At 55.8% G+C, this 24,095-nt stretch overlaps 1 protein-coding gene across 1 annotated transcript in view; it reads left to right on the top strand.

Moving 5' to 3' along the window:
* The window catches only part of LOC142295791 (uncharacterized), a 34,634-nt gene extending 11,777 nt beyond the window's left edge, over positions 1-22,857 (top strand). Inside the window, exons 6-7 of the mRNA XM_075338884.1 lie at positions 1,600-1,698; positions 21,930-22,857. Of these exons, the coding sequence (XP_075194999.1) occupies positions 1,600-1,698; positions 21,930-22,369 (539 nt within the window). The 3' untranslated portion in view covers positions 22,370-22,857. The remainder of the gene's footprint in view (positions 1-1,599; positions 1,699-21,929) is intronic.
* Positions 22,858-24,095: the final 1,238 nt, after the last annotated feature.

The raw sequence follows: 24,095 nt of genomic DNA on the forward strand, positions 1-24,095 counted from the left end.
GTCTCCTATGCATGAGCTTTTTCTCTCTGGTTGGTCTCTGTCTTTTCATGCAGGACGCAGCATCCCATTAATTGATCCACAGGCTGTGCACCCGAGGTTTTCCCAATTCCTGTATTACTGGTGTAGTGCTGTGTAGGTGGTGGCTGTGTTACTGGTGTAGCGCTGTGTAGGTGGTGGCTGTGTTACTGGTGCAGCGCTGTGTAGTTGGTGGCTGTGTTACTGGTGCAGCGCTGTGTAGTTGGTGGCTGTATTACTGGTGCAGCGCTGTGTAGGTGGTGGCTGTATGACTGGTGTAGTGCTGTGTAGGTGGTGGCTGTATTACTGGTGTAGTGCTGTGTAGGTGGTGGCTGTATTACTGGTGTAGCGCTGTGTAGGCGGTGGCTGTATTACTGGTGTAGCGCTGTGTAGTTAGTGGCTGTATTACTGGTGTAGCGCTGTGTAGGTGGTGGCTGTATTACTGGTGTAGCGCTGTGTAGGTGGTGGCTGTATTACTGGTGTAGCGCTGTGTAGGTAGTGGCTGTATTACTGGTGTAGCACTGTGTAGGTGGTGGCTGTATTACTGGTGTAGCGCTGAGTAGGTGGTGGCTGTGTTACTGGTGTAGCACTGTGTAGGTGGTGGCTGTATTACTGGTGTAGCGCTGTGTAGGTAGTGGCTGTATTACTGGTGTAGCGCTGTGTAGGTGGTGGCTGTATTACTGGTGTAGCGCTGTGTAGGTGGTGGCTGTATTACTGGTGTAGCGCTGTGTAGGTAGCGGCTGTATTACTGGTGTAGCGCTGTGTAGGTGGTGGCTGTATTACTGGTGTAGCGCTGTGTAGGTAGCGGCTGTATTACTGGTGTAGCGCTGTGTAGGTGGTGGCTGTATTACTGGTGTAGCGCTGTGTAGGTAGTGGCTGTATTACTGGTGTAGCACTGTGTAGGTGGTGGCTGTATTACTGGTGTAGCGCTGTGTAGGTGGTGGCTGTATGACTGGTGTAGCGCTGTGTAGATGGCGACTGTATTACTGGTGAAGTGCTGTGTAGGTGGTTGCTGTATTATTGGTGTAGCGCTGTGTAGATGACGGCTGTATTACTGGTGTAGTGCTGTGTAGATGGCGGCTGTATTACTGGTGTAGTGGTGTAGGTTGTGGCTGTATTATTGGTGTAGTGCTGTGTAGGTGGTGGCTGTATTACTGGTGTAGCGCTGTGTAGGTGGTGGCTGTATGACTGGTGTAGTGTGGCGAAGGTGGTGGCTGTAGGACTGGTGTAGCGCTGTGTAGGAGGTGGTTGTATTACTGGTGTAGCGCTGTGTAGGTGGTGGCTGTATGACTGGTGTAGTGTGGCGAAGGTGGTGGCTGTAGGACTGGTGTAGCGCTGTGTAGGAGGTGGTTGTATTACTGGTGTAGTGCTTTGTAGGTGGTGACTGTATTACTGGTGTAGCGCTGTGTAGGTGGTGACTGTATGACTGGTGTAGTGTGGCGAAGGTGGTGGCTGTATGACTGCTGTAGCGCTGTAAAGGAGGTGGCTGTGTTAGCGGCTCGGTGGCGGCTGTGTTAGCGGCTCGGTGGCTGCTGTGTTAGCGGCTCTTTGGCGCCTGTACTTCTGATCGCTCTTTGATTCCAGGTATCCCAGGATTCGATCCTGATCTTTCTTTGTGGAACTTAAAAGAAGACTCATATTCTCCAGAAGATGGGAAAGAGCCGGCGCTGCCCTCTGACACAGGTGTGTACGGATGTGCGCCAAGTGCTGGTCAGTGGCTTGGGGGAGGGGGGGAAGATGCCACTACTGTCAGCCACACACACGTCACAGTCCTGGGTACGATGGCCCCGTCCACGTCTCTCCACACAACACCTCACCCAGGCCACGTCGTGCCCCATCGTCCACATCACACCGATGTCTCCAGCTGAGGCCAACAACATGTCACCAGAGCGAGCCCCGAAACCGGCCAGTGCTCCGTCACCGCCCCCCCCCCACCACTGTGCAGGCCACACGAGCGGCCAGTGCTTCGTCACCTCCCCTCCCACCACTGTGCAGGCCACACAAGAGCGGCCAGTGCTCCGTCACCTCCCCTCCCACCACTGTGCAGGCCACACAAGAGCGGCCAGTGCTCCGTCACCTCCCCTCCCACCACTGTGCAGGCCACACAAGAGCGGCCAGTGCTCCGTCACCTCCCCTCCCACCACTGTGCAGGCCACACAAGAGCGGCCAGTGCTCCGTCATCCCCCCCCCCCCAACACTGTGCAGGCCACACAAGAGCGGCCAGTGCTCCGTCACCGGCCCCCCCCACCACTGTGCAGGCCACACAAGAGCGGCCAGTGCTCCGTCACCGGCCCCCCCACCACTGTGCAGGCCACACAGGAGCGGCCAGTGGCCACAGTGCCCTCCGCATCATATATGTAGTGAAGGTCTTGTTTGTCCACAAGTCAGCCGTATGTGAGGTCAGGTTAAAGTAAAGGGGTATTCATCTCCAGGATCCAATGTATAGCAAGTGTGATAATAAGAGGAGCAAAGACCTCCAAGGGGAAATGTAGTATAGTGCTCCTGATTAGCCGTGTCTCTTCCCTCATGTGCAGGGCATTGCAGGACCTGAGGTGTCCATGGTTACCACTGCTCGTATAGTGACAGTTGTTAGTGGTTATAACCATGGACATCTGAGCTCCTGCAATGCCCTGCACATAAGGTAGGAGACATGGCTAATCTGAAGAACTATACTACATTACTAATATTCTTATTATTACACCTGTTACATATAAGCACTGCTCTTACTAAAGTCTCTAATGATCTACTCACAGCTAAATCTCATGGTCACTACTCCCTGCTGATCCTACTGGATCTCTCTGCTGCATTCGATACTGTGGATCACAAGCTCCTCCTCATTATGCTCCACTCACCAGCTCCTCCTCACTGTGCTCCGCCCACCAGCTCCTCCTCACTGTGCTCCGCCCACCAGCTCCCCCTCACCGTGCTCCACTCACCAGCTCCTCCTCACCGTGCTACGCTGACCAGCTCCCCCTCACCGTGCTCCACTCACCAGCTCCTCCTCACCGTGCTACGCTGACCAGCTCCTCCTCACCGTGCTCCGCTCACCAGCTCCTCCTCACCGCGCTCCACTCACCAGCTCCTCCTCACCGCGCTCCACTCACCAGCTCCTCCTCACCGTGCTCCACTCACCATCTCCTCCTCACCGTGCTCCACTCACCATCTCCTCCTCACCGTGCTCCGCTCACCAGCTCCTCCTCACTATGCTCCGCTCACCATCTCCTCCTCACCGTGCTCCGCTCACCAGCTCCTCCTCACTATGCTCCGCTCACCAGCTCCTCCTCACTGTGCTCCGCTCACCAGCTCCTCCTCACCGTGCTCCACTCACCGTTTCCTCCTCACCGTGCTCCGCTCACCAGCTCCTCCTCACTGTGCTCCGCTCACCAGCTCCTCCTCACTGTGCTCCGCTCACCAGCTCCTCCTCACTGTGCTCCGCTCACCAGCTCCTCCTCACTGTGCTCCGCTCACCAGCTCCTCCTCACTGTGCTCCGCTCACCAGCTCCTCCTTACTGTGCTCCACTCACCAGCTCCTCCTCACTGTGCTCCGCCCACCAGCTCCTCCTCACTATGCTCCGCTCACCAGCTCCTCCTCACTATGCTCCGCTCACCAGCTCCTCCTCACCGTGCTCCGCTCACCAGCTCCTCCTCACTGTGCTCCGCTCACCAGCTCCTCCTCACTATGCTCCGCTCACCAGCTCCTCCTCACTATGCTCCGCTCACCATCTCCTCCTCACCGTTCTCCGCTCACCAGATCCTCCTCACTATGCTCCACTCACCAGCTCCTCCTCACTGTGCTCCGCTCACCAGCTCCTCCTCACTGTGCTCCGCTCACCAGCTCCTCCTCACTATGCTCCGCTCACCAGCTCCTCCTCACTGTGCTCCGCTCACCAGCTCCTCCTCACCGTGCTCCACTCACCGTCTCCTCCTCACCGTGCTCCGCTCACCATCTCCTCACCGTGCTCCGCTCACCAGCTCCTCCTCACTGTGCTCCGCTCACCAGCTCCTCCTCACTGTGCTCCGCTCACCAGCTCCTCCTCACTATGCTCCGCTCACCATCTCCTCCTCACCGTTCTCCGCTCACCAGCTCCTCCTCACTATGCTCCGCTCACCAGCTCCTCCTCATTATGCTCCGCTCACCAGCTCCTCCTCACTGTGCTCCGCTCACCAGCTCCTCCTCACTATGCTCCGCTCACCAGCTCCTCCTCACTGTGCTCCGCTCACCAGCTCCTCCTCACTATGCTCCGCTCACCAGCTCCTCCTCACTATGCTCCGCTCACCAGCTCCTCCTCACTATGCTCCGCTCACCAGCTCCTCCTCACTGTGCTCCGCTCACCAGCTCCTCCTCACCGTGCTCCGCTCACCAGCTCCTCCTCACTATGCTCCGCTCACCAGCTCCTCCTCACTGTGCTCCGCTCACCAGCTCCTCCTCACTATGCTCCGCACTATCGGGCTCAAGGACACCGTTCTTTCTTCGGCGCTCTATTGGGAGACCCAGACGATTGGGGTGTATAGCACTGCCTCCGGAGGCCACACAAAGCAATTACACTTAAAAGTGTAAGGCCCCTCCCCTTCTGGCTATACACCCCCAGTGGGATCACTGGCTCACCAGTTTTCGGCTTTGTGCGAAGGAGGTCAGACATCCACGCATAGCTCCACTGTTTAGTCAGCAGTAGCTGCTGACTATATCGGATGGAAGAAAAGAGGGCCCATATGGGGCCCCCAGCATGCTCCCTTCTCACCCCACTGGTGGTTTGTAAGGTTGAGGTACCTATTGCTGGTACGGCGGCTGGAGCCCACATGCTGTTTTCCTTCCCCATCCCCCTGAGGGGCTCTGAGGAAGTGGGATCTTACCGGCCCCAAAGCCCTGAGGCCGGGCTCCATCCACAGACCCATAGAACCTGCTGGATGTGGAGCGGGAGTGCCGTTCAGGGACATGGCCCTGCACCATTCAGGTACTCTGTGTCCCCGTACACACAGGCACAGCACACTCCAGACTTGCTGGGTGTGCTAGTGCGCCGGGGACAGTAAAGGGTTACAGTCACTGCAGCCTAGCTGAGTGACTTTATTTATTGGGAACTACCGCGCCGGACGCTCCGTGAGCGGCGGCGCGGCTGGGACTTGTAGTGCGCCGGGGACTTAGCGCCGACCGCGCTTTTACGGCGGCGGCGCTCATAAATCCAGTCCCCGGCTTTTGCGGCCTAACTCAGCTTCGTTCCCGCCCCCACCCTGTCAATCAGGGTAGGGGAGAGACGCTGTACACTCAGCAGCGCCGAGGGCTGGAGCCTTATTTACATGCTCCAGCCCTCTCACTAGACACTGTGGGACGCCAGGTTTCCCGCTCTGACTCGGGGCACGCCCACGGCCCGCCCCTACTCACACGAGCTGGGGAAGGACGCCGGCAGCCATTCCTGCAGCCCGAGCTGGGAGAACGGACTCTGGGCAACCAACAGGAATGGGGCGACCACACACCCGCTTATAGGCGGGCGGTAAGCGGCACCTGGGGTGCTGACACTAAATACCGCAGTTTTGTCTATTTGTATTTAAGTACACTGCATAGGTCGCTATTTCGGGCTATATGCCCTCTTAGATGGCGACACATCAGCAGCAGGAAAGCATGGGTGCTACGGCACAGGCTTTCTATGCTGCTTGTATTGCACGTACTGAGGTGTTCATGTGTATTTATGCTTGTATGCTATACACTGCACTGTACGGTCACTAGTCTTGGCTATATTCGCCATAGAATGGCTAGACTACAGCAGCAGAAAAGCAGGGGTGCTGAGGCACAGATTTTTTTCTATGCTGCTTGTATTGCAGGTGTTGCAGTGTTCATTTGTACTTATGCTTGTATGCTATACATTGCACTGTATGGTCGCTATTCTGGGCTATATTCCCCTAGATGGCTAGTCTACAGCAGCAGAAAAGCAAGGGTGCCAAGGCACAGGCTTTCTATGCTGCTTGTATTGCATGTGCTGCAGTGTTCATTTGTACTTTATGCTTGTATGATATACATTGCACTGTACGGTCGCCATTCTTGGCTCTATAAGTCGGCAGCAGCATATAAGCAACACAGGCTTTCGATGCTGTTTTTGCTGCATGTGATACTGTTCCACGGCACTGCTCCCCATTGGGTGCAATGCTCCCCTGTAGCACTTGGTCAGCCGGGGTCTCTACTTGACGTGGCCAAAAGAACCACCTCTCAACCCTGTCCAAGGACAGGGACGGAGTTGCAATGGGATAGAGAATTGCAGTCCGGACAGGCCATGGGCAATCTGGATCATTGCTCCCTGGCCACCCTCACTTGGATTAAAAATCGGTGCTCCGGGGGGGTCCCAGGAGGCTCTCTGTATGATGAGGTAGACGTAGCTCATCAGGACTTTGATCCTGACACCGCTCTCACTCCGGATACACCGGATGGTGACGCCATAAGGAATGATCCTATAGCGTCCCTCAATGGAATGTTGGATCTTTTCTCCCTCAGCTCCCCCAGCGGAGGAGTCAGCTTCACAGCAGGAGAAGTCCCATTTCAAACTCAAACGTATATTGAGTAGTGTTCTGGCCACGCTGACTTCAGAGAAGCAGTCCAGAAACACCACGCTTACCAGATAAGCGTTTTCTCCAAACGTATTAAGGATACACGTTATCACTTTCCCCCTGACGTGGTCAGGCGTTGGACCCAGGGTCCAAAGGTGGATTCTCCAATCTCCAGGCTTGCGGCTAGAGCCACAGTTGCAGTGGAGATGGGACTTCACTTACAGATGCCATTGACAGACAGATGGACCTCTGGTTGAAATCTGTCTGTGAGGCTATCGGCGTGTCGGTTGCTCCGGCATTCACAGCCGTATGGGCACCCTAAGCTTTTCAGCTGTTCTTGCGCAGCTGGTCTTGAGCACAAGTACATCTGTGCCGCAGGGGCGTCCGTAACCTCGCAATGTCTGTATTGCGACTTACCCTATTAATGCTGTCCTGGAAGGACAGCCGAGGTTTCGGTCCTTCCCAGGCTCGGGCAGGTCCCAATTGTCCTCGTCCAAAAGGGCTGAAAAGCCTCAGAGGGGCTCAGCTGCCGGCCGGGCTCAATCACGCCCAAGGAAGGCAGCCGGAGGAACCGCTACCAAGGCGGTCTCCTCATGACTCTCAGCTCTCTCATCTTTCCGCATCCGCGGTTGGTGGCAGACTCGCTCGCCTTTGGCGACATTTAGCTGCCACAGGTCACAGACCGGTGGGTGAGGGACATTGTGCCCACGTGCACAGGACAGAGTTCTGTTCTCGTCCTCCGACTCGATTCTTCAGAACGTCCCCACATCCCCACCGAGCAGATGCTCTTCTGCAGGCAGAAGGAGTGGTAATCCCGGTTCCTCTTCAGGAACAAGACACGGTTTTCCTCCAATCTGGTTGTGGTGCCAAACAAGGATGGCTCTTTCCATTCCGTTCTGGACCTAAAACTGCTCAACAAGCACGTGGAGGCCAGGCGGTTCCGGATGATACCCTCCGCTCCGTCATTGCCTCAATGTCTCAAGGAAATTTCCTAGCATCAATAGACATCTAAGATGCTTATCTCCACGTGCCGATTGCTACAGAGCACCAATGTTTTTCTACATTTCGTGATAGGAAACGACCAGCTTCAGTTCGTAGCTCTGCCATTCGGGCTGGCGACAGCCCCACGGGGGTTCGCCAAGGTCATGACGGCAGTGGTAGCAGTCTTGCACTCACAGGGACACTCTGTGATCCCTTACTTGGACGATATACTTGTCAAGGCACCCTCTCAACAGGCATGCCAACTCAGCCTGAATGTTGCGCTGGAGACTCTCCAGACATTCGGGTGGATCATCAACTTCTCAAAGTCAAACCTGTCACGACCCAATCACTAACGTATCTTGGCATGGAGTTTCATACCCTCTCAGCGGTAGTGAAGCTTCCGCTGGACAAGCAGCGGTCACTACAGACTGGGGTGCAGACTCTCCTTAAAGGTCAGTCGCACTTCTTAAGACGCCTCATGCACTTCCTCGGGAAGATAGTGGCGGCAATGGAGGCGGTTCCGTTTGCGCAGTTTCATCTGCGTTCACTTCAATGGGACATTCTCCGCCAATGAGACGGGAAGTCAACATCCCTGTACAGGAAAGTATCCCTTTCACAGACGGCAAGGACTCTCTGCAATGGTGGCTTCTTCCCACCTCATTATCACAGGGAAGATCCTTCCTACCACCGTCTTGGGCGGTGGTCACGACAGACGCGAGTCTGTCAGGGTGGGGAGCGTTTTTCTCCACCACAGGGCTCAGGGTCCGTGGACTCAGCAGGAGTCCACCCTTCAGATCAATGTTCTGGTAATCAGAGCAGTGTATCTTGCCCTACTAGCCTTCCAGCAGTGGCTGGAAAGAAAGCAGATCCGAATTCAATCGGACAAGTCCACAGCGGTGGCATACATCAATCACCAAGGGGGGACACGCAGTCGGCAAGCCTTCCAGGAAGTCCGGCGGATTCTGATGTGGGTGGATGCCACGGCCTCCACCATATCCGCAGTTCACATTTCCGGCGTAGAAAACTGGGAAGCAGACTTCCTCAGTCGCCAGGGCATGGACGCAGGGGAATGGTCCCTTCACCCGGACGTGTTTCAGGAAATCTGTCGCCGCTGGGGAAGGCCGGACGTCGACCTAATGGCGCCCCGGCACACCAACAAGGTCCCAACCTTCATGGCACGGTCTCGCGATCAAAGAGCGCTGGCGGCAGACGTCCTAGCGCAAGATTGGTCGCAGTTCCGGCTCCCTTATGTGTTTCCACCTCTGGCACCCTTGCCTAGAGTGCTACGCAAGATCAGATCCGATTGCAGCCGCGTCATACTCGTCGCCCCAGACTGGCCGAGGAGGGCGTGGTATCCGGATCTGTGGCAGCTCACGGTCGGCCAACCGTGGGCACTACCAGACCGACCAGACTTGCTGTCCCAAGGGCCGTTTTTTCCATCGGAATTCCGCGGCCCTGAATCTGACTGTGTGGCCATTGAGTCCTGGATCCTAGCGTCTTCAGGATTATTCCACGGAGTAGTTGCCACCATGAGACAGGCTAGGAAGCCCACGTCCGCTAAGAACCACAGAACGTGGAGGATATTCTTATCCTGGTGCTCTGCTCAGGGAGTGTCTCCCTGGCCATTTGCATTGCCTACCTTTCTTTCTTTCCTGCTATCTGGGTTAGAAAAAGGTTTGGCGCTCGGCTCCCTTAAAGGTCAGGTATCGGCGCTATTCGTCTTTTTTCAAGAGGCGTTTGGCACGCCTTCCTATGGTGCGCACGTTCCTACAGGGGGTTTGCCATATCGTTCCCCCGTGCAAGCGGCCGTTAGATCCATGGGATCTGAACAGGGTACTATGCCCTCCAGAAGCCGCCCTTCGAGCCTCTGAGGGAGGTTTCACTTTCTAGACTATCCCAGAACGTGGCTTTTCTGGTAGCGATCACATCTCTTCGGAGAGTGTCTGAGCTGGCAGCGCTGTCATCCAAGACTCCCTTCCTGGTCTTCCACCAGGACAAGGTAGTGCTGCGCCCCATTCAGGAGTTTCTCCCGAAGGTGGTATCCTCTTTTCATCTTAATCAGGATATCTCTTTGCCTTCGTTTTGTCCTCATGCAGTTCATCGGTATGAGAAGGATTTACATTTGTTAGATCTGGTGAGAGCACTCAGAATCTACATTTCCCGCACGGCGCCCTTGCGCCGTTCGGATGCACTCTTTGTCCTTGTCGCTGGTAAGCGCAAAGGGTCGCAGGCTTCTAAGGCCACCCTGGCTCAATGGATCAAGGAACCAATTCTTGAAGCCTACCGTTCTGCTGGGCTTCCGGTTCCATCAGGGCTGAAGGCCCATTCTACCAGAGCCGTGGGTGCATCCTGGGCATTACGACACCAGGCTACGGCTCAACAGGTGTGCCAGGCAGCTACCTGGTCGAGTCTGCACACTTTTTCACCAAACATTATCAGGTGCATACCTATGCTTCGGCGGACGCCAGCCTAGGTAGAAGAGTCCTGCAGGCGGCAGTTGCCTCCCCGTAGGGGAGGGCTGTCTTGCAGCTCTAACATGAGGTATTTCTTTACCCACCCAGGGACAGCTTTTGGACGTCCCAATCGTCTGGGTCTCCCAATAGAGCGCCGAAGAAGAAGGGAATTTTGTTACTTACCGTAAATTCCTTTTCTTCTAGCTCTTATTGGGAGACCCAGCACCCGCCCTGTTGTCCTTCGGGATTTTTGGTTTGTTTGCGGGTACACATGTTGTTCATGTTGAACGGTTTTCAGTTCTCCGATGTTACTCGGAGTGAATTTGTTTAAACCAGTTATTGGCTTTCCTCCTTCTTGCTTTTGCACTAAAACTGGTGAGCCAGTGATCCCACTGGGGGTGTATAGCCAGAAGGGGAGGGGCCTTACACTTTTAAGTGTAATTGCTTTGTGTGGCCTCCGGAGGCAGTGCTATACACCCCAATCGTCTGGGTCTCCCAATAAGAGCTAGAAGAAAAGGAATTTACGGTAAGTAACAAAATTCCCTTCTTCTTGGTTCTCCTCTTACCTCTCCGATTGCTCATTCACTGTATCCTTTGCCGGCTCCTCTTTCCCTTACGGTCGGGGTTCCTCAGGGTTCAGTCCTAGACCCCCTCCTTTTCTCTCTATACACAGCCCCTATTGGACAAGCCATCAGCAGATTTGGTTTCCAGTCCCATCTCTATGCTGATGACACCCAACTGCACACATCTTCTCCTGACATCACCCTGCACTATTACAAAATACTACCAATTGTCTGTCCGCTGTCTCCAGCATCATGTCCTGCCTCTATCTAACACTGAACCTGTCAAAAACTGAACTCCTCGTGTTTCCTCCCTCTCCTAACCTTCCGAAACCCAATATTACCATTTCTGTGTGTGGCTCTACCATTACCCCCAGCAGCACGCCCGCTGTCTTGTGTGGCTCTACCATTACGCCCCAGCAGCACGCCCGCTGTCTTGTGTGGCTCTACCATTACCCCCAGCAGCACGCCCGCTGTCTTGTGTGTGGCTCTACCATTACGCCCCAGCAGCACGCCCGCTGTCTTGTGTGTGGCTCTACCATTACGCCCAGCAGCACGCCCGCTGTCTTGTGTGTGGCTCTACCATTACGCCCCAGCAGCACGCCCGCTGTCTTGTGTGTGGCTCTACCATTACCCCCAGCAGCACGCCCGCTGTCTTGTGTGGCTCTACCATTACCCCCAGCAGCACGCCCGCTGTCTTCTGTGGCTCTACCATTACCCCCAGCAGCACGCCCGCTGTCTTGTGTGTGGCTCTACCATTACCCCCAGCAGCACGCCCGCTGTCTTGTGTGGCTCTACCATTACCCCCAGCAGCACGCCGCTGTCTTCTGTGGCTCTACCATTACCCCCAGCAGCACGCCCGCTGTCTTGTGTGGCTCTACCATTACGCCCCAGCAGCACGCCCGCTGTCTTGTGTGGCTCTACCATTACCCCCAGCAGCACGCCCGCTGTCTTGTGTGGCTCTACCATTACCCCCAGCAGCACGCCCGCTGTCTTGTGTGGCTCTACCATTACCCCCAGCAGCACGCCGCTGTCTTCTGTGGCTCTACCATTACCCCCAGCAGCACGCCCGCTGTCTTGTGTGTGGCTCTACCATTACCCCCAGCAGCACGCCCGCTGTCTTGTGTGTGGCTCTACCATTACGCCCCAGCAGCACGCCCGTTGTCTTGTGTGTGGCTCTACCATTACCCCCAGCAGCACGCCCTCTGTCTTGTGTGGCTCTACCATTACGCCCCAGCAGCACGCCCGCTGTCTTGTGTGGCTCTACCATTACCCCCAGCAGCACACCCGCTGTCTTGTGTGGCTCTACCATTACGCCCCAGCAGCACGCCCGCTGTCTTGTGTCGCTCTACCATTACACCCAGCAGCACGCCCGCTGTCTTGTGTGGCTCTACCATTACCCCCAGCAGCACGCCCGCTGTCTTGTGTGTGGCTCTACCATTACGCCCAGCAGCACGCCCGCTGTCTTGTGTGTGGCTCTACCATTACCCCCAGCAGCACACCCGCTGTCTTGTGTGTGGCTCTACCATTACCCCCAGCAGCACGCCCGCTGTCTTGTGTGTGGCTCTACCATTACCCCCAGCATTACGCCCGCTGTCTTGTGTGGCTCTACCATTACCCCCAGCAGCACGCCCGCTGTCTTGTGTGTGGCTCTACCATTACGCCCCAGTAGCACGCCCGCTGTCTTGTGTGTGGCTCTACCATTACCCCCAGCAGCACGCCGCTGTCTTGTGTGGCTCTACCATTACCCCCATCAGCACGCCCGCTGTCTTGTGTGGCTCTACCATTACGCCCATCAGCACGCCCGCTGTCTTGTGTGGCTCTACCATTACGCCCATCAGCACGCCCGCTGTCTTGTGTGTGGCTCTACCATTACCCCCAGCAGCACGCCCGCTGTCTTGTGTGGCTCTACCATTACCCCCAGCAGCACGCCCGCTGTCTTGTGTGTGGCTCTACCATTACCCCCAGCAGCACGCCCGCTGTCTTGTGTGTGGCTCTACCATTACCCCCAGCAGCACGCCCGCTCTCTTGTGTGTGGCTCTACCATTACCCCCAGCAGCACGCCCGCTGTCTTGTGTGGCTCTACCATTACCCCCAGCAGCACGCCCGCTGTCTTGTGTGGCTCTACCATTACGGCCATCAGCACGCCCGCTGTCTTGTGTGTGGCTCTACCATTACCCCCAGCAGCACGCCCGCTGTCTTGTGTGGCTCTACCATTCCCCCCAGCAGCACGCCCGCTGTCTTGTGTGTGGCTCTACCATTACCCCCAGCAGCACGCCCGCTGTCTTGTGTGGCTCTACCATTACACCCCAGCAGCACGCCGCTGTCTTGTGTGGCTCTACCATTACGCCCCAGCAGCACGCCCGCTGTCTTGTGTGTGGCTCTACCATTACCCCCAGCAGCACGCCGCTGTCTTGTGTGGCTCTACCATTACACCCCAGCAGCACGCCGCTGTCTTGTGTGGCTCTACCATTACCCCCAGCAGCACGCCCGCTGTCTTGTGTGGCTCTACCATTACCCCCAGCAGCACGCCCGCTGTCTTGTGTGTGGCTCTACCATTACCCCCAGCAGCACGCCGCTGTCTTGTGTGTGGCTCTACCATTACCCCCAGCAGCACGCCCGCTGTCTTGTGTGTGGCTCTACCATTACCCCCAGCAGCACGCCCGCTGTCTTGTGTGGCTCTACCATTACACCCCAGCAGCACGCCCGCTGTCTTGTGTGGCTCTACCATTACCCCCAGCAGCACGCCGCTGTCTTGTGTGGCTCTACCATTACCCCCAGCAGCACGCCCGCTGTCTTGTGTGGCTCTACCATTACGCCCCAGCAGCACGCCCGCTGTCTTGTGTGTGGCTCTACCATTACCCCCAGCAGCACGCCCGCTGTCTTGTGTGTGGCTCTACCATTACCCCCAGCAGCACGCCGCTGTCTTGTGTGTGGCTCTACCATTCCCCCCAGCAGCACGCCCGCTGTCTTGGGGTTATATGTGACTCTGATCTCTCCTTCACTCCCCATGTTCATTCACTCGCTCGTTCTTATCAATTCCACCTCAAAAACATCTCTAGAATTTGACCTTTTCTTACCGTTGACTCTGCAGAAACTCTCACTGTCGCTCTCATTCATTCTCGCCGGGATTATTGTAACTCTTTACTAATTGGTCTCCCTGTTACTAAACTCTCCCCTCTCCAATCCATTCTGAATGCCGCAGCCAGGATCATTGTCCTCTGCAACCGCTTCACTGATGCCTCTGCTCTGTGCTAGTCATTGCACTGGTTGCCTATCCGCTACTGAATCCAATATAAACTTATCACTCTCACTTACAAAGCTCTCCACGGTTCCGCACCACCCTACATCTCCTCCCTCATCTCTGTCTATCACCCCACCCATCCTCTCCACAGTGCTGCACCACCCTACATCTCCTCCCTCATCTCTGTCTATCACCCCACCCGTCCTCTCCACAGTGCTGCACCACCCTACATCTCCTCCCTCATCTCTGTCTATCACCCCACCCGTCCTCTCCACAGATCTGCACCCCCCTACATCTCCTCCCTTATCTCTGTCTATCACCCCACCCGTCCTCTCCACAGATCTGCACCCCCTACATCTCCTCCCTCATTTTTGTCTATCACCTACCCGTCCTCTCCACAGTTCTGCACCACCCTACATCTACTCTCACGGCTTCTTATCACTAATGTCCATAGCGGTGGATGTTAAACTGAACCTGTCATGTCGTTTTTTGATATTAAACCGCCCCAATGTGTTTAACATACCGCAATCTGCAGCACTAACGTGGGTTTTTACAAAAAATAAATAATTCCATGTATTTATCTGTAAAAAAAAAAACACAGCCCTTTGCTGTCAGTCATGAGGGCGGCCTCTGCTGGAATCAGTCAGACCTTTGCTGTCAGTCATGAGGGCAGCCTCTGCTGGAATCAGTCAGACCTTTGCTGTCAGTCATGAGGGAGGCCTCTGCTGGAATCAGTCAGACCTTTGCTGTCAGTCATGAGGGCAGCCTCTGCTGGAATCAGTCAGACCTTTGCTGTCAGTCATGAGGGAGGCCTCTGCTGGAATCAGTCAGACCTTTGCTGTCAGTCATGAGGGAGGCCTCTGCTGGAATCAGTCAGACCTTTGCTGTCAGTCATGAGGGCAGCCTCTGCTGGAATCAGTCAGACCTTTGCTGTCAGTCATGAGGGAGGCCTCTGCTGGAATCAGTCAGACCTTTGCTGCCAGTCATGAGGGAGGCCTCTGCTGGAATCAGTCAGACCTTTGCTGTCAGTCATGAGGGCGGCCTCTGCTGGAATCAGTCAGACCTTTGCTGTCAGTCATGAGGGCAGCCTCTGCTGGAATCAGTCAGACCTTTGCTGTCAGTCATGAGGGCGGCCTCTGCTGGAATCAGTCAGACCTTTGCTGTCAGTCATGAGGGCAGCCTCTGCTGGAATCAGTCAGACCTTTGCTGTCAGTCATGAGGGAGGCCTCTGCTGGAATCAGTCAGACCTTTGTTGTCAGTCATGAGGGCAGCCTCTGCTGGAATCAGTCAGACCTTTGCTGTCAGTCATGAGGGCAGCCTCTGCTGGAATCAGTCAGACCTTTGCTGTCAGTCATGAGGGCGGCCTCTGCTGGAATCAGTCAGACCTTTGCTGTCAGTCATGAGGGCAGCCTCTACTGGAATCAGTCAGACCTTTGTTGTCAGTCATGAGGGCGGCTTCTGCTGGAATCAGTCAGACCTTTGTTTTCAGTCATGAGGGCAGCCTCTGCTGGGAATCAGTCAGACCTTTGCTGTCAGTCATGAGGGTGGCCTCTGCTGGAATCAGTCAGACCTTTGCTGTCAGTCATGAGGGCAGCCTCTGCTGGAATCAGTCAGACCTTTGCTGTCAGTCATGAGGGCGGCCTCTGCTGGAATCAGTCAGACCTTTGCTGTCAGTCATGAAGGCGGCCTCTGCTGGAATCAGTCAGACCTTTGCTGTCAGTCATGAGGGCAGCCTCTGCTGGAATCAGTCAGACCTTTGTTGTCAGTCATGAGGGCAGCCTCTGCTGGAATCAGTCAGACCTTTGTTTTCAGTCATGAAGGCGGCCTCTGCTGGAATCAGTCAGACCTTTGTTGTCAGTCATGAGGGCAGCCTCTGCTGGAATCAGTAAGACCCTTGCTGTCAGTCATGAGGGCGGCCTCTGCTGGGCATCAGTTAGACCTTTGCTGTCAGTCATGAGGGAGGCCTCTGCTGGAATCAGTCAGACCTTTGTTGTCAGTCATGAAGGCGGCCTCTGCTGGGAATCAGTCAGACCTTTGTTGTCAGTCATGAGGGCGGCTTCTGCTGGAATCAGTCAGACCCTTGCTGTCAGTCATGAGGGTGGCCTCTGCTGGGAATCAGTCAGACCCTTGCTGTCAGTCATGAGGGCGGCCTCTGCTGGGCATCAGTTAGACCTTTGCTGTCAGTCATGAGGGCGGCCTCTGCTGGGAATCAGTCAGACCATTGTTGTCAGTCATGAGGGCAGCCTCTGCTGGAATCAGTCAGACCTTTGTTGTCAGTCATGAGGGTGGCCTCTGCTGGAATCAGTCAGACCTTTGTTGTCAGTCATGAGGGTGGCCTCTGCTGGAATCAGTCAGACCATTGTTCTCAGTCATGAGGGCAGCCTCTGCTGGAATCAGTCAGACCTTTGTTGTCAGTCATGAGGGCGGCTTCTTCTGGAATCAGTCAGACCCTTGCTGTCAGTCATGAGGGCGGCCTCTGCTGGGCATCAGTTAGACCTTTGCTGTCAGTCATGAGGGCGGCCTCTGCTGGGAATCAGTCAGACCTTTGCTGTCAGTCATGAGGGAGGCCTCTGCTGGAATCAGTCAGACCTTTGTTGTCAGTCATGAGGGCGGCTTCTGCTGGAATCAGTCAGACCCTTGCTGTCAGTCATGAGGGTGGCCTCTGCTGGGAATCAGTCAGACCCTTGCTGTCAGTCATGAGGGCGGCCTCTGCTGGGCATCAGTTAGACCTTTGCTGTCAGTCATGAGGGCGGCCTCTGCTGGGAATCAGTCAGACCTTTGCTGTCAGTCATGAGGGCGGCCTCTGCTGGGAATCAGTCAGACCTTTGCTGTCAGTCATGAGGACGGCCTCTGCTGGGCATCAGTTAGACCTTTGCTGTCAGTCATGAGGGCGGCCTCTGCTGGGAATCAGTCAGACCTTTGCTGTCAGTCATGAGGGCGGCCTCTGCTGGGAATCAGTCAGACCTTTGCTGTCAGTCATGAGGGCGGCCTCTCCTTGAATCAGTCAGACCTTTGCTGTCAGTCATGAGGGCGGCCTCTGCTGGGCATCAGTTAGACCTTTGCTATCAGTCATGAGGGCGGCCTCTGCTTGAATCAGTCAGACCCTTGCTGTCAGTCATGAGGGTGGCCTCTGCTGGGAATCAGTCAGACCCTTGCTGTCAGTCATGAGGGCGGCCTCTGCTGGGCATCAGTTAGACCTTTGCTGTCAGTCATGAGGGCGGCCTCTGCTGGGAATCAGTCAGACCATTGTTGTCAGTCATGAGGGCAGCCTCTGCTGGAATCAGTCAGACCTTTGTTGTCAGTCATGAGGGCGGCTTCTGCTGGAATCAGTCAGACCCTTGCTGTCAGTCATGAGGGTGGCCTCTGCTGGGAATCAGTCAGACCCTTGCTGTCAGTCATGAGGGCGGCCTCTGCTGGGCATCAGTTAGACCTTTGCTGTCAGTCATGAGGGCGGCCTCTGCTGGGAATCAGTCAGACCTTTGCTGTCAGTCATGAGGGAGGCCTCTGCTGGAATCAGTCAGACCATTGTTGTCAGTCATGAGGGCAGCCTCTGCTGGAATCAGTCAGACCTTTGTTGTCAGTCATGAGGGCGGCTTCTGCTGGAATCAATCAGACCCTTGCTGTCAGTCATGAGGGTGGCCTCTGCTGGGAATCAGTCAGACCCTTGCTGTCAGTCATGAGGGCGGCCTCTGCTGGGCATCAGTTAGACCTTTGCTGTCAGTCATGAGGGCGGCCTCTGCTGGGAATCAGTCAGACTTTTGCTGTCAGTCATGAGGGCGGCCTCTGCTGGGAATCAGTCAGACCTTTGCTGACAGTCATGAGGGCGGCCTCTGCTGGGCATCAGTTAGACCTTTGCTGTCAGTCATGAGGGCGGCCTCTGCTGGGAATCAGTCAGACCTTTGCTGTCAGTCATGAGAGCGGCCTCTGCTGGGAATCAGTCAGACATTTGCTGTCAGTCATGAGGGCGGCCTCTCCTTGAATCAGTCAGACCTTTGCTGTCAGTCATGAGGGCGGCCTCTGCTGGGCATCAGTTAGACCTTTGCTATCAGTCATGAGGGCGGCCTCTGCTGGAATCAGTCAGACCTTTGTTGTCAGTCATGAGGGCAGCCTCTGCTGGAATCAGTCAGACCTTTGTTGTCAGTCATGAGGGCGGCCTCTGCTGGGAATTAGTCAGACCTTTGCTGTCATTCATGACGGCGGCCTCTGCTGGGAATCAGTCAGACCTTTGCTGTCAGTCATGAGGGCGGCCTCTGCTGGGAATCAGTCAGAACTTTGCTGTCAGTCATGAGGGCGGCCTCTGCTGGGAATTAGTCAGACCATTGTTGTCAGTCATGAGGGCAGCCTCTGCTGGAATCAGTTAGACCTTTGCTGTCAGTCATGAGGGTGGCCTCTGCTGGAATCAGTCAGACCATTGTTGTCAGTCATGAGGGTGGCCTCTGCTGGAATCAGTCAGACCTTTGCTGTCAGTCATGAGGGTGGCCTCTGCTGGAATGAGTTAGACCTTTGTTTTCAGTCATGAGGGCAGCCTCTGCTGGAATGAGTTAGACCTTTGTTTTCAGTCATGAGGGCAGCCTCTGCTGGAATGAGTTAGACCTTTGCTGTCAGTCATGAGGGCGGCCTCTGCTGGAATGAGTTAGACCTTTGTTTTCAGTCATGAGGGCGGCCTCTGCTGGGAATCAGTCAGACCTTTGCTGTCAGTCATGAGGGTTGCCTCTGCTGGAATCAGTCAGACCTTTGCTGTCAGTCATGAGGGTGGCCTCTGCTGGAATCAGTCAGAACTTTGCTGTCAGTCATGAGGGCGGCCTCTGCTGGAATCAGTCAGACCTTTGCTGTCAGTCATGAGGGCAGCCTCTGCTGGAATCAGTCAGACCTTTGTTGTCAGTCATGAGTGCGGCCTCTGCTGGGAATCAGTCAGACCTTTGCTGTCAGTCATGAGGGTGGCCTCTGCTGGAATCAGTCAGACCTTTGTTGTCAGTCATGAGGGCAGCCTCTGCTGGAATCAGTCAGACCTCTGCTGTCAGTCATGAGGGTGGCCTCTGCTGGAATCAGTCAGACCTTTGCTGTCATTCATGAGGGCGGCCTCTGCTGGGAATCAGTCAGACCCTTGCTGTCAGTCATGAGGGCGGCCTCTGCTGGGCATCAGTTAGACCTTTGCTGTCAGTGATGAGGGCGGCCTCTGCTTGAATCAGTCAGACCTTTGCTGTCAGTCATGAGGGCGGCCTCTGCTGGGAATCAGTCAGACCTTTGTTGTCAGTCATGAGGGCGGCCTCTGCTGGGCATCAGTTAGACCTTTGCTATCAGTCATGAGGGCGGCCTCTGCTTGAATCAGTCAGACCTTTGCTGTCAGTCATGAGGACGGCCTCTGCTGGGAATCAGTCAGACCTTTGCTGTCAGTCATGAGGGCGGCCTCTGCTGGGAATCAGTCAGACCTTTGCTGTCAGTCATGAGGGAGGCCTCTGCTGGAATCAGTCAGACCTTTGTTGTCAGTCATGAGGGCGGCCTCTGCTGGGAATCAGTCAGACCTTTGTTGTCAGTCATGAGGGCGGCTTCTGCTGGAATCAGTCAGACCCTTGCTGTCAGTCATGAGGGTGGCCTCTGCTGGGAATCAGTCAGACCCTTGCTGTCAGTCATGAGGGCGGCCTCTGCTGGGCATCAGTTAGACCTTTGCTGTCAGTCATGAGGGCGGCCTCTGCTGGGAATCAGTCAGACCTTTGCTGTCAGTCATGAGGGTGGCCTCTGCTGGGAATCAGTCAGACCCTTGCTGTCAGTCATGAGGGCGGCCTCTGCTGGGCATCAGTTAGACCTTTGCTATCAGTCATGAGGGCGGCCTCTGCTTGAATCAGTCAGACCTTTGCTGTCAGTCATGAGGGCGGCCTCTGCTGGGAATCAGTCAGACCTTTGCTGTCAATCATGAGGGCGGTCTCTGCTGGGAATCAGTCAGACCTTTGCTGTCAGTCATGAGGGCGGCCTCTGCTGGGAATTAGTCAGACCTTTGTTGTCAGTCATGAGGGCGGCCTCTGCTGGGAATCAGTCAGACCCTTGCTGTCAGTCATGAGGGCGGCCTCTGCTGGGCATCAGTTAGACCTTTGCTGTCAGTCATGAGGGAGGCCTCTGCTGGAATCAGTCAGACCTTTGTTGTCAGTCATGAGGGCGGCCTCTGCTGGGAATCAGTCAGACCTTTGTTGTCAGTCATGAGGGCGGCTTCTGCTGGAATCAGTCAGACCCTTGCTGTCAGTCATGAGGGTGGCCTCTGCTGGGAATCAGTCAGACCCTTGCTGTCAGTCATGAGGGCGGCCTCTGCTGGGCATCAGTTAGACCTTTGCTGTCAGTCATGAGGGCGGCCTCTGCTGGGAATCAGTCAGACCTTTGCTGTCAGTCATGAGGGTGGCCTCTGCTGGGAATCAGTCAGACTCTTGCTGTCAGTCATGAGGGCGGCCTCTCCTTGAATCAGTCAGACCTTTGCTGTCAGTCATGAGGGCGGCCTCTGCTGGGCATCAGTTAGACCTTTGCTATCAGTCATGAGGGCGGCCTCTGCTTGAATCAGTCAGACCTTTGCTGTCAGTCATGAGGGCGGCCTCTGCTGGGAATCAGTCAGACCTTTGCTGTCAGTCATGAGGGCGGCCTCTGCTGGGAATCAGTCAGACCTTTGCTGTCAGTCATGAGGGCGGCCTCTGCTGGGAATCAGTCAGACCTTTGTTGTCAGTCATGAGGGCGGCCTCTGCTGGGAATCAGTCAGACCTTTGCTGTCAGTCATGAGGGCGGCCTCTGCTGGGTATCAGTTAGACCTTTGCTGTCAGTCATGAGGGCGGCCTCTGCTTGAATCAGTCAGACCTTTGCTGTCAGTCATGAGGGCGGCCTCTGCTGGGAATCAGTCAGACCTTTGCTGTCAGTCATGAGGGCGGCCTCTGCTTGAATCAGTCAGACCTTTGCTGTCAGTCATGAGGGCGGCCTCTGCTGGGAATCAGTCAGACCTTTGCTGTCAGTCATGAGGGCGGCCTCTGCTTGAATCAGTCAGACCTTTGCTGTCAGTCATGAGGGCGGCCTCTGCTTGAATCAGTCAGACCTTTGCTGTCAGTCATGAGGGCGGCCTCTGCTGGGAATCAGACCTTTGCTGTCAGTCATGAGGGCACCCTCTGCTGGGAATCAGTTAGACCTTTGCTGTCAGTCATGAGGGCGGCCTCTGCTGGGAATCAGACCTTTGCTGTCAGTCATGAGGGCGGCCTCTGCTGGGAATCAGTTAGACCTTTGCTGTCAGTCATGAGGGCGGCCTCTGCTGGGCATCAGTTAGACCTTTGCTGTTAGTCATGAGGGCGGCCTCTGCTTGAATCAGTCAGACCTTTGCTGTCAGTCATGAGGGCGGCCTCTGCTGGGAATCAGTCAGACCTTTGCTGTCAGTCATGAGGGTGGCCTCTGCTGGGAATCAGAACTTTGCTGTCAGTCATGAGGGCGGCCTCTGCTGGAATCAGTCAGTCCTTTGTTGTCAGTCATGAGGGTGGCCTCTGCTGGGCATCAGTCAGACCTTTGCTGTTAGTCATGAGGGCGGCCTCTGCTTGAATCAGTCAGAACTTTGCTGTCAGTCATGAGGGCGGCCTCCGCTGGAATCAGTCAGACCTTTGTTGTCAGTCATGAGGGTGGCCTCTGCTGGGAATCAGTCAGACCTTTGCTGTCAGCCATGAGGGCGGCCTCTGCTGGGAATCAGTCAGACCTTTGCTGTCAGTTATGAGGGCGGCCTCTGCTGGAATCAGTCAGACCTTTGCTGTCAGTCATGAGGGCGGCCTCTGCTGGGAATCAGTCAGACCTTTGGTGTCAGTTATGAGGGTGGCCTCTGCTGGGAATCAGTCAGACTTTTGCGGTCAGTCATGAGGGCGGCCTCTGCTGGGAATCAGTCAGACTTTTGCGGTCAGTCATGAGGGTGGCCTCTGCTGGGAATCAGTCAGACCTTTGCTGTCAGTCATGAGGGCGGACCCGTTCAAGCACTAGGAGGTGCGAAACGGCCGTTGTCCCCTGGGGGCCTGCACCCAGCTGTCTCCTCGCTTTTTAATGGACTTCTTGGATTAAGCACGTTTTGGATATTGAATGGATTGTGCCGTTGTCTTCTGATCTTCTGGGACTCACTTTGTTTTTTTCTGTCCTGTCCTTCCCCAGATGCAGACATCATCTCCTTGTCGCAGCCGAGCTTCCCCTGTAACCGGGAGCCGCTGCCGGGTATCTCCACCCTCTGCGTAAGCACCCGACCCCGTCCTGGCAAGCGGAAGCGGCGTCCCCCGCAGAGGCGCAGCTATGAACAGACCGTAGACTCTGAAGACGAGGGTGTGGATGAAGAGAACCCCAAGCAGCGGCTGCCGGGTCGTAACCTTTCCCCCAAAGAGCGAGGTGACTGGATGCCCCACGAGAAGGTCCTGCAGTGCGACCTGTGCGAGCGCACCTTCAGCAACCGCAGCAACATGCTAGAGACGCAGCAGTCCTGCCCTCAGTGCGGGGGCACCCTGCTGCTCAGTGGCGGCAGCGTCCCTCACACCACCCCTCACCAGGTCACTGGCGCTAACCCCAGCTTCTCCCGCCAGCTGCAGGGCCCGGTGGGGTGATCTCCCGGTGGCGACCTCCATCGTCTACACTGGATCATAATTTATTACGAAGAGTGTGCAGTCTTCCTTTTTATAGAGATGTTATTCCCGCCGGCGATCCACCCGTCATGTCGCCCAGCCGTGCGGACTCTGGTAGGCACGAGGCGAGGACAGCGTTAGGGCCACAGCCGTGCCTTATTATACGATCCCAGTCTTCCTTCTCTAGCCTCTTGGCATCACCCCTGGCGGCTGCCTTGGCACTGGGATTATTGGGGTATTTGGGGGTGACGTTTCGCCCCTCGCCTCCCTGAGCGGTGCTGGACACGGCTCTAGCACTGGGCCAGACTTGGGCATTTTTCTATGGCGGCACCATGGTTATCGGGGGCATCAGACAGTATTATGTGTGGGGCCGTCCGCACTGTTTTATTATTGATTTTAACTTTTATGTGTTGTAATGTTTGTTTTTTTATTTTAATTATAAAAGCTGTGGAGGCGAAGCTACGGAAGAAGCGGGTGATCGATGACCGGCGGCCAGTACCGGGGTACTCGTGGCTGCCGCAGCCCGGTACTACCATGATATAGACAGGAGGGCTTTCTACAGCAGTTCCCCGAGAACTGACGTCATGGGATCCTGCCTAGTGTGACTCCTGTCCTCCCTTAATCCCTAGCCAGAATGATGGACGTTGTGTGGGTGGGGTGTGAAGTCAGCGGCCCCTGCCTAGTGTGGCTCCTGACCTCCACTAATCCCTGGCCAGAATGATGGACGCTGTGTGGGGGTGAAGTCAGCGGCCCCTGCCTAGTGTGGCTCCTGATCTCCACTAATCCCTGGCCAGAATGATGGACGCTGCGTGGGGTGGGGGGGTAAAGTCAGCGGCCCCTGCCTAGTGTGTCTCCTGACCTCCACTAATCCCTGGCCAGAATGATGGACGCTGTGTGTGTGTGTGTGTGGGGGGGGGGGGGGGGGGTGAAGTCAGCGGCCCCTGCCTAGTGTGGCTCCTGACCTCCCCTAATCCCTAGCCAGAATGATGGGCGCTATGTGGGGGTGTGAAGTCAGCGGCCCCTGCCCAGCGTGGCTCCTGTCCTCTTCTAATCCCAGGCCAGAATGATGGACGCTGTGTGGGGGGGGGTGAAGTCAGCGGCCCCTGCCCAGCGTGGCTCCTGTCCTCCCCTAATCCCAGGCCAGAATGATGGATGCTGTGGGGGGGGGGTGAAGTTAGTGGCCACTGCCTAGTGTGGCTCCTGTCCTCCCCTAATCCCAGGCCAGAATGATGGATGCTGTGGGGGGGGGGTGAAGTCAGCGGCCCCTGCCTAGTGTGGCTCCTGACCTCCACTAATCGCTGGCCAGAATGATGGATGCTGTGTGGGGGGGGGGGGGGTGAAGTCAGCGGCCCCTGCCTAGTGTGGCTCCTGACCTCCACTAATCGCTGGCCAGAATGATGGACGCTGTGTGGGGGGGGGGGGTGAAGTTAGTGGCCACTGCCTAGTGTGGCTCCTGTCCTCCCGTAATGTGAGGGGAGCGTTTGCCTTCCATTGGGTGAATATCTGTAACCAGGCAATGTTCACATACTGCGTTCTTGCTGTGGCTTTTGCAGTGTTTTTGGTGTCATTTGTCCACAGGACATGTTTAAATAAAGTTAGTTTCATTCACGAAAAAACGAAGCTGCAGTTTTTCACTGTTGGTGAAAAAAACAGCAAAAAGAGCCAACGTGGCTTCTGTCAAACACACAGGAAAAGAAAGCAGGAGTCA

This window comes from Anomaloglossus baeobatrachus, chromosome 3, assembly GCF_048569485.1.
Source record: "Anomaloglossus baeobatrachus isolate aAnoBae1 chromosome 3, aAnoBae1.hap1, whole genome shotgun sequence".
NCBI classification, from domain to species: Eukaryota; Metazoa; Chordata; class Amphibia; order Anura; family Aromobatidae; genus Anomaloglossus; species Anomaloglossus baeobatrachus.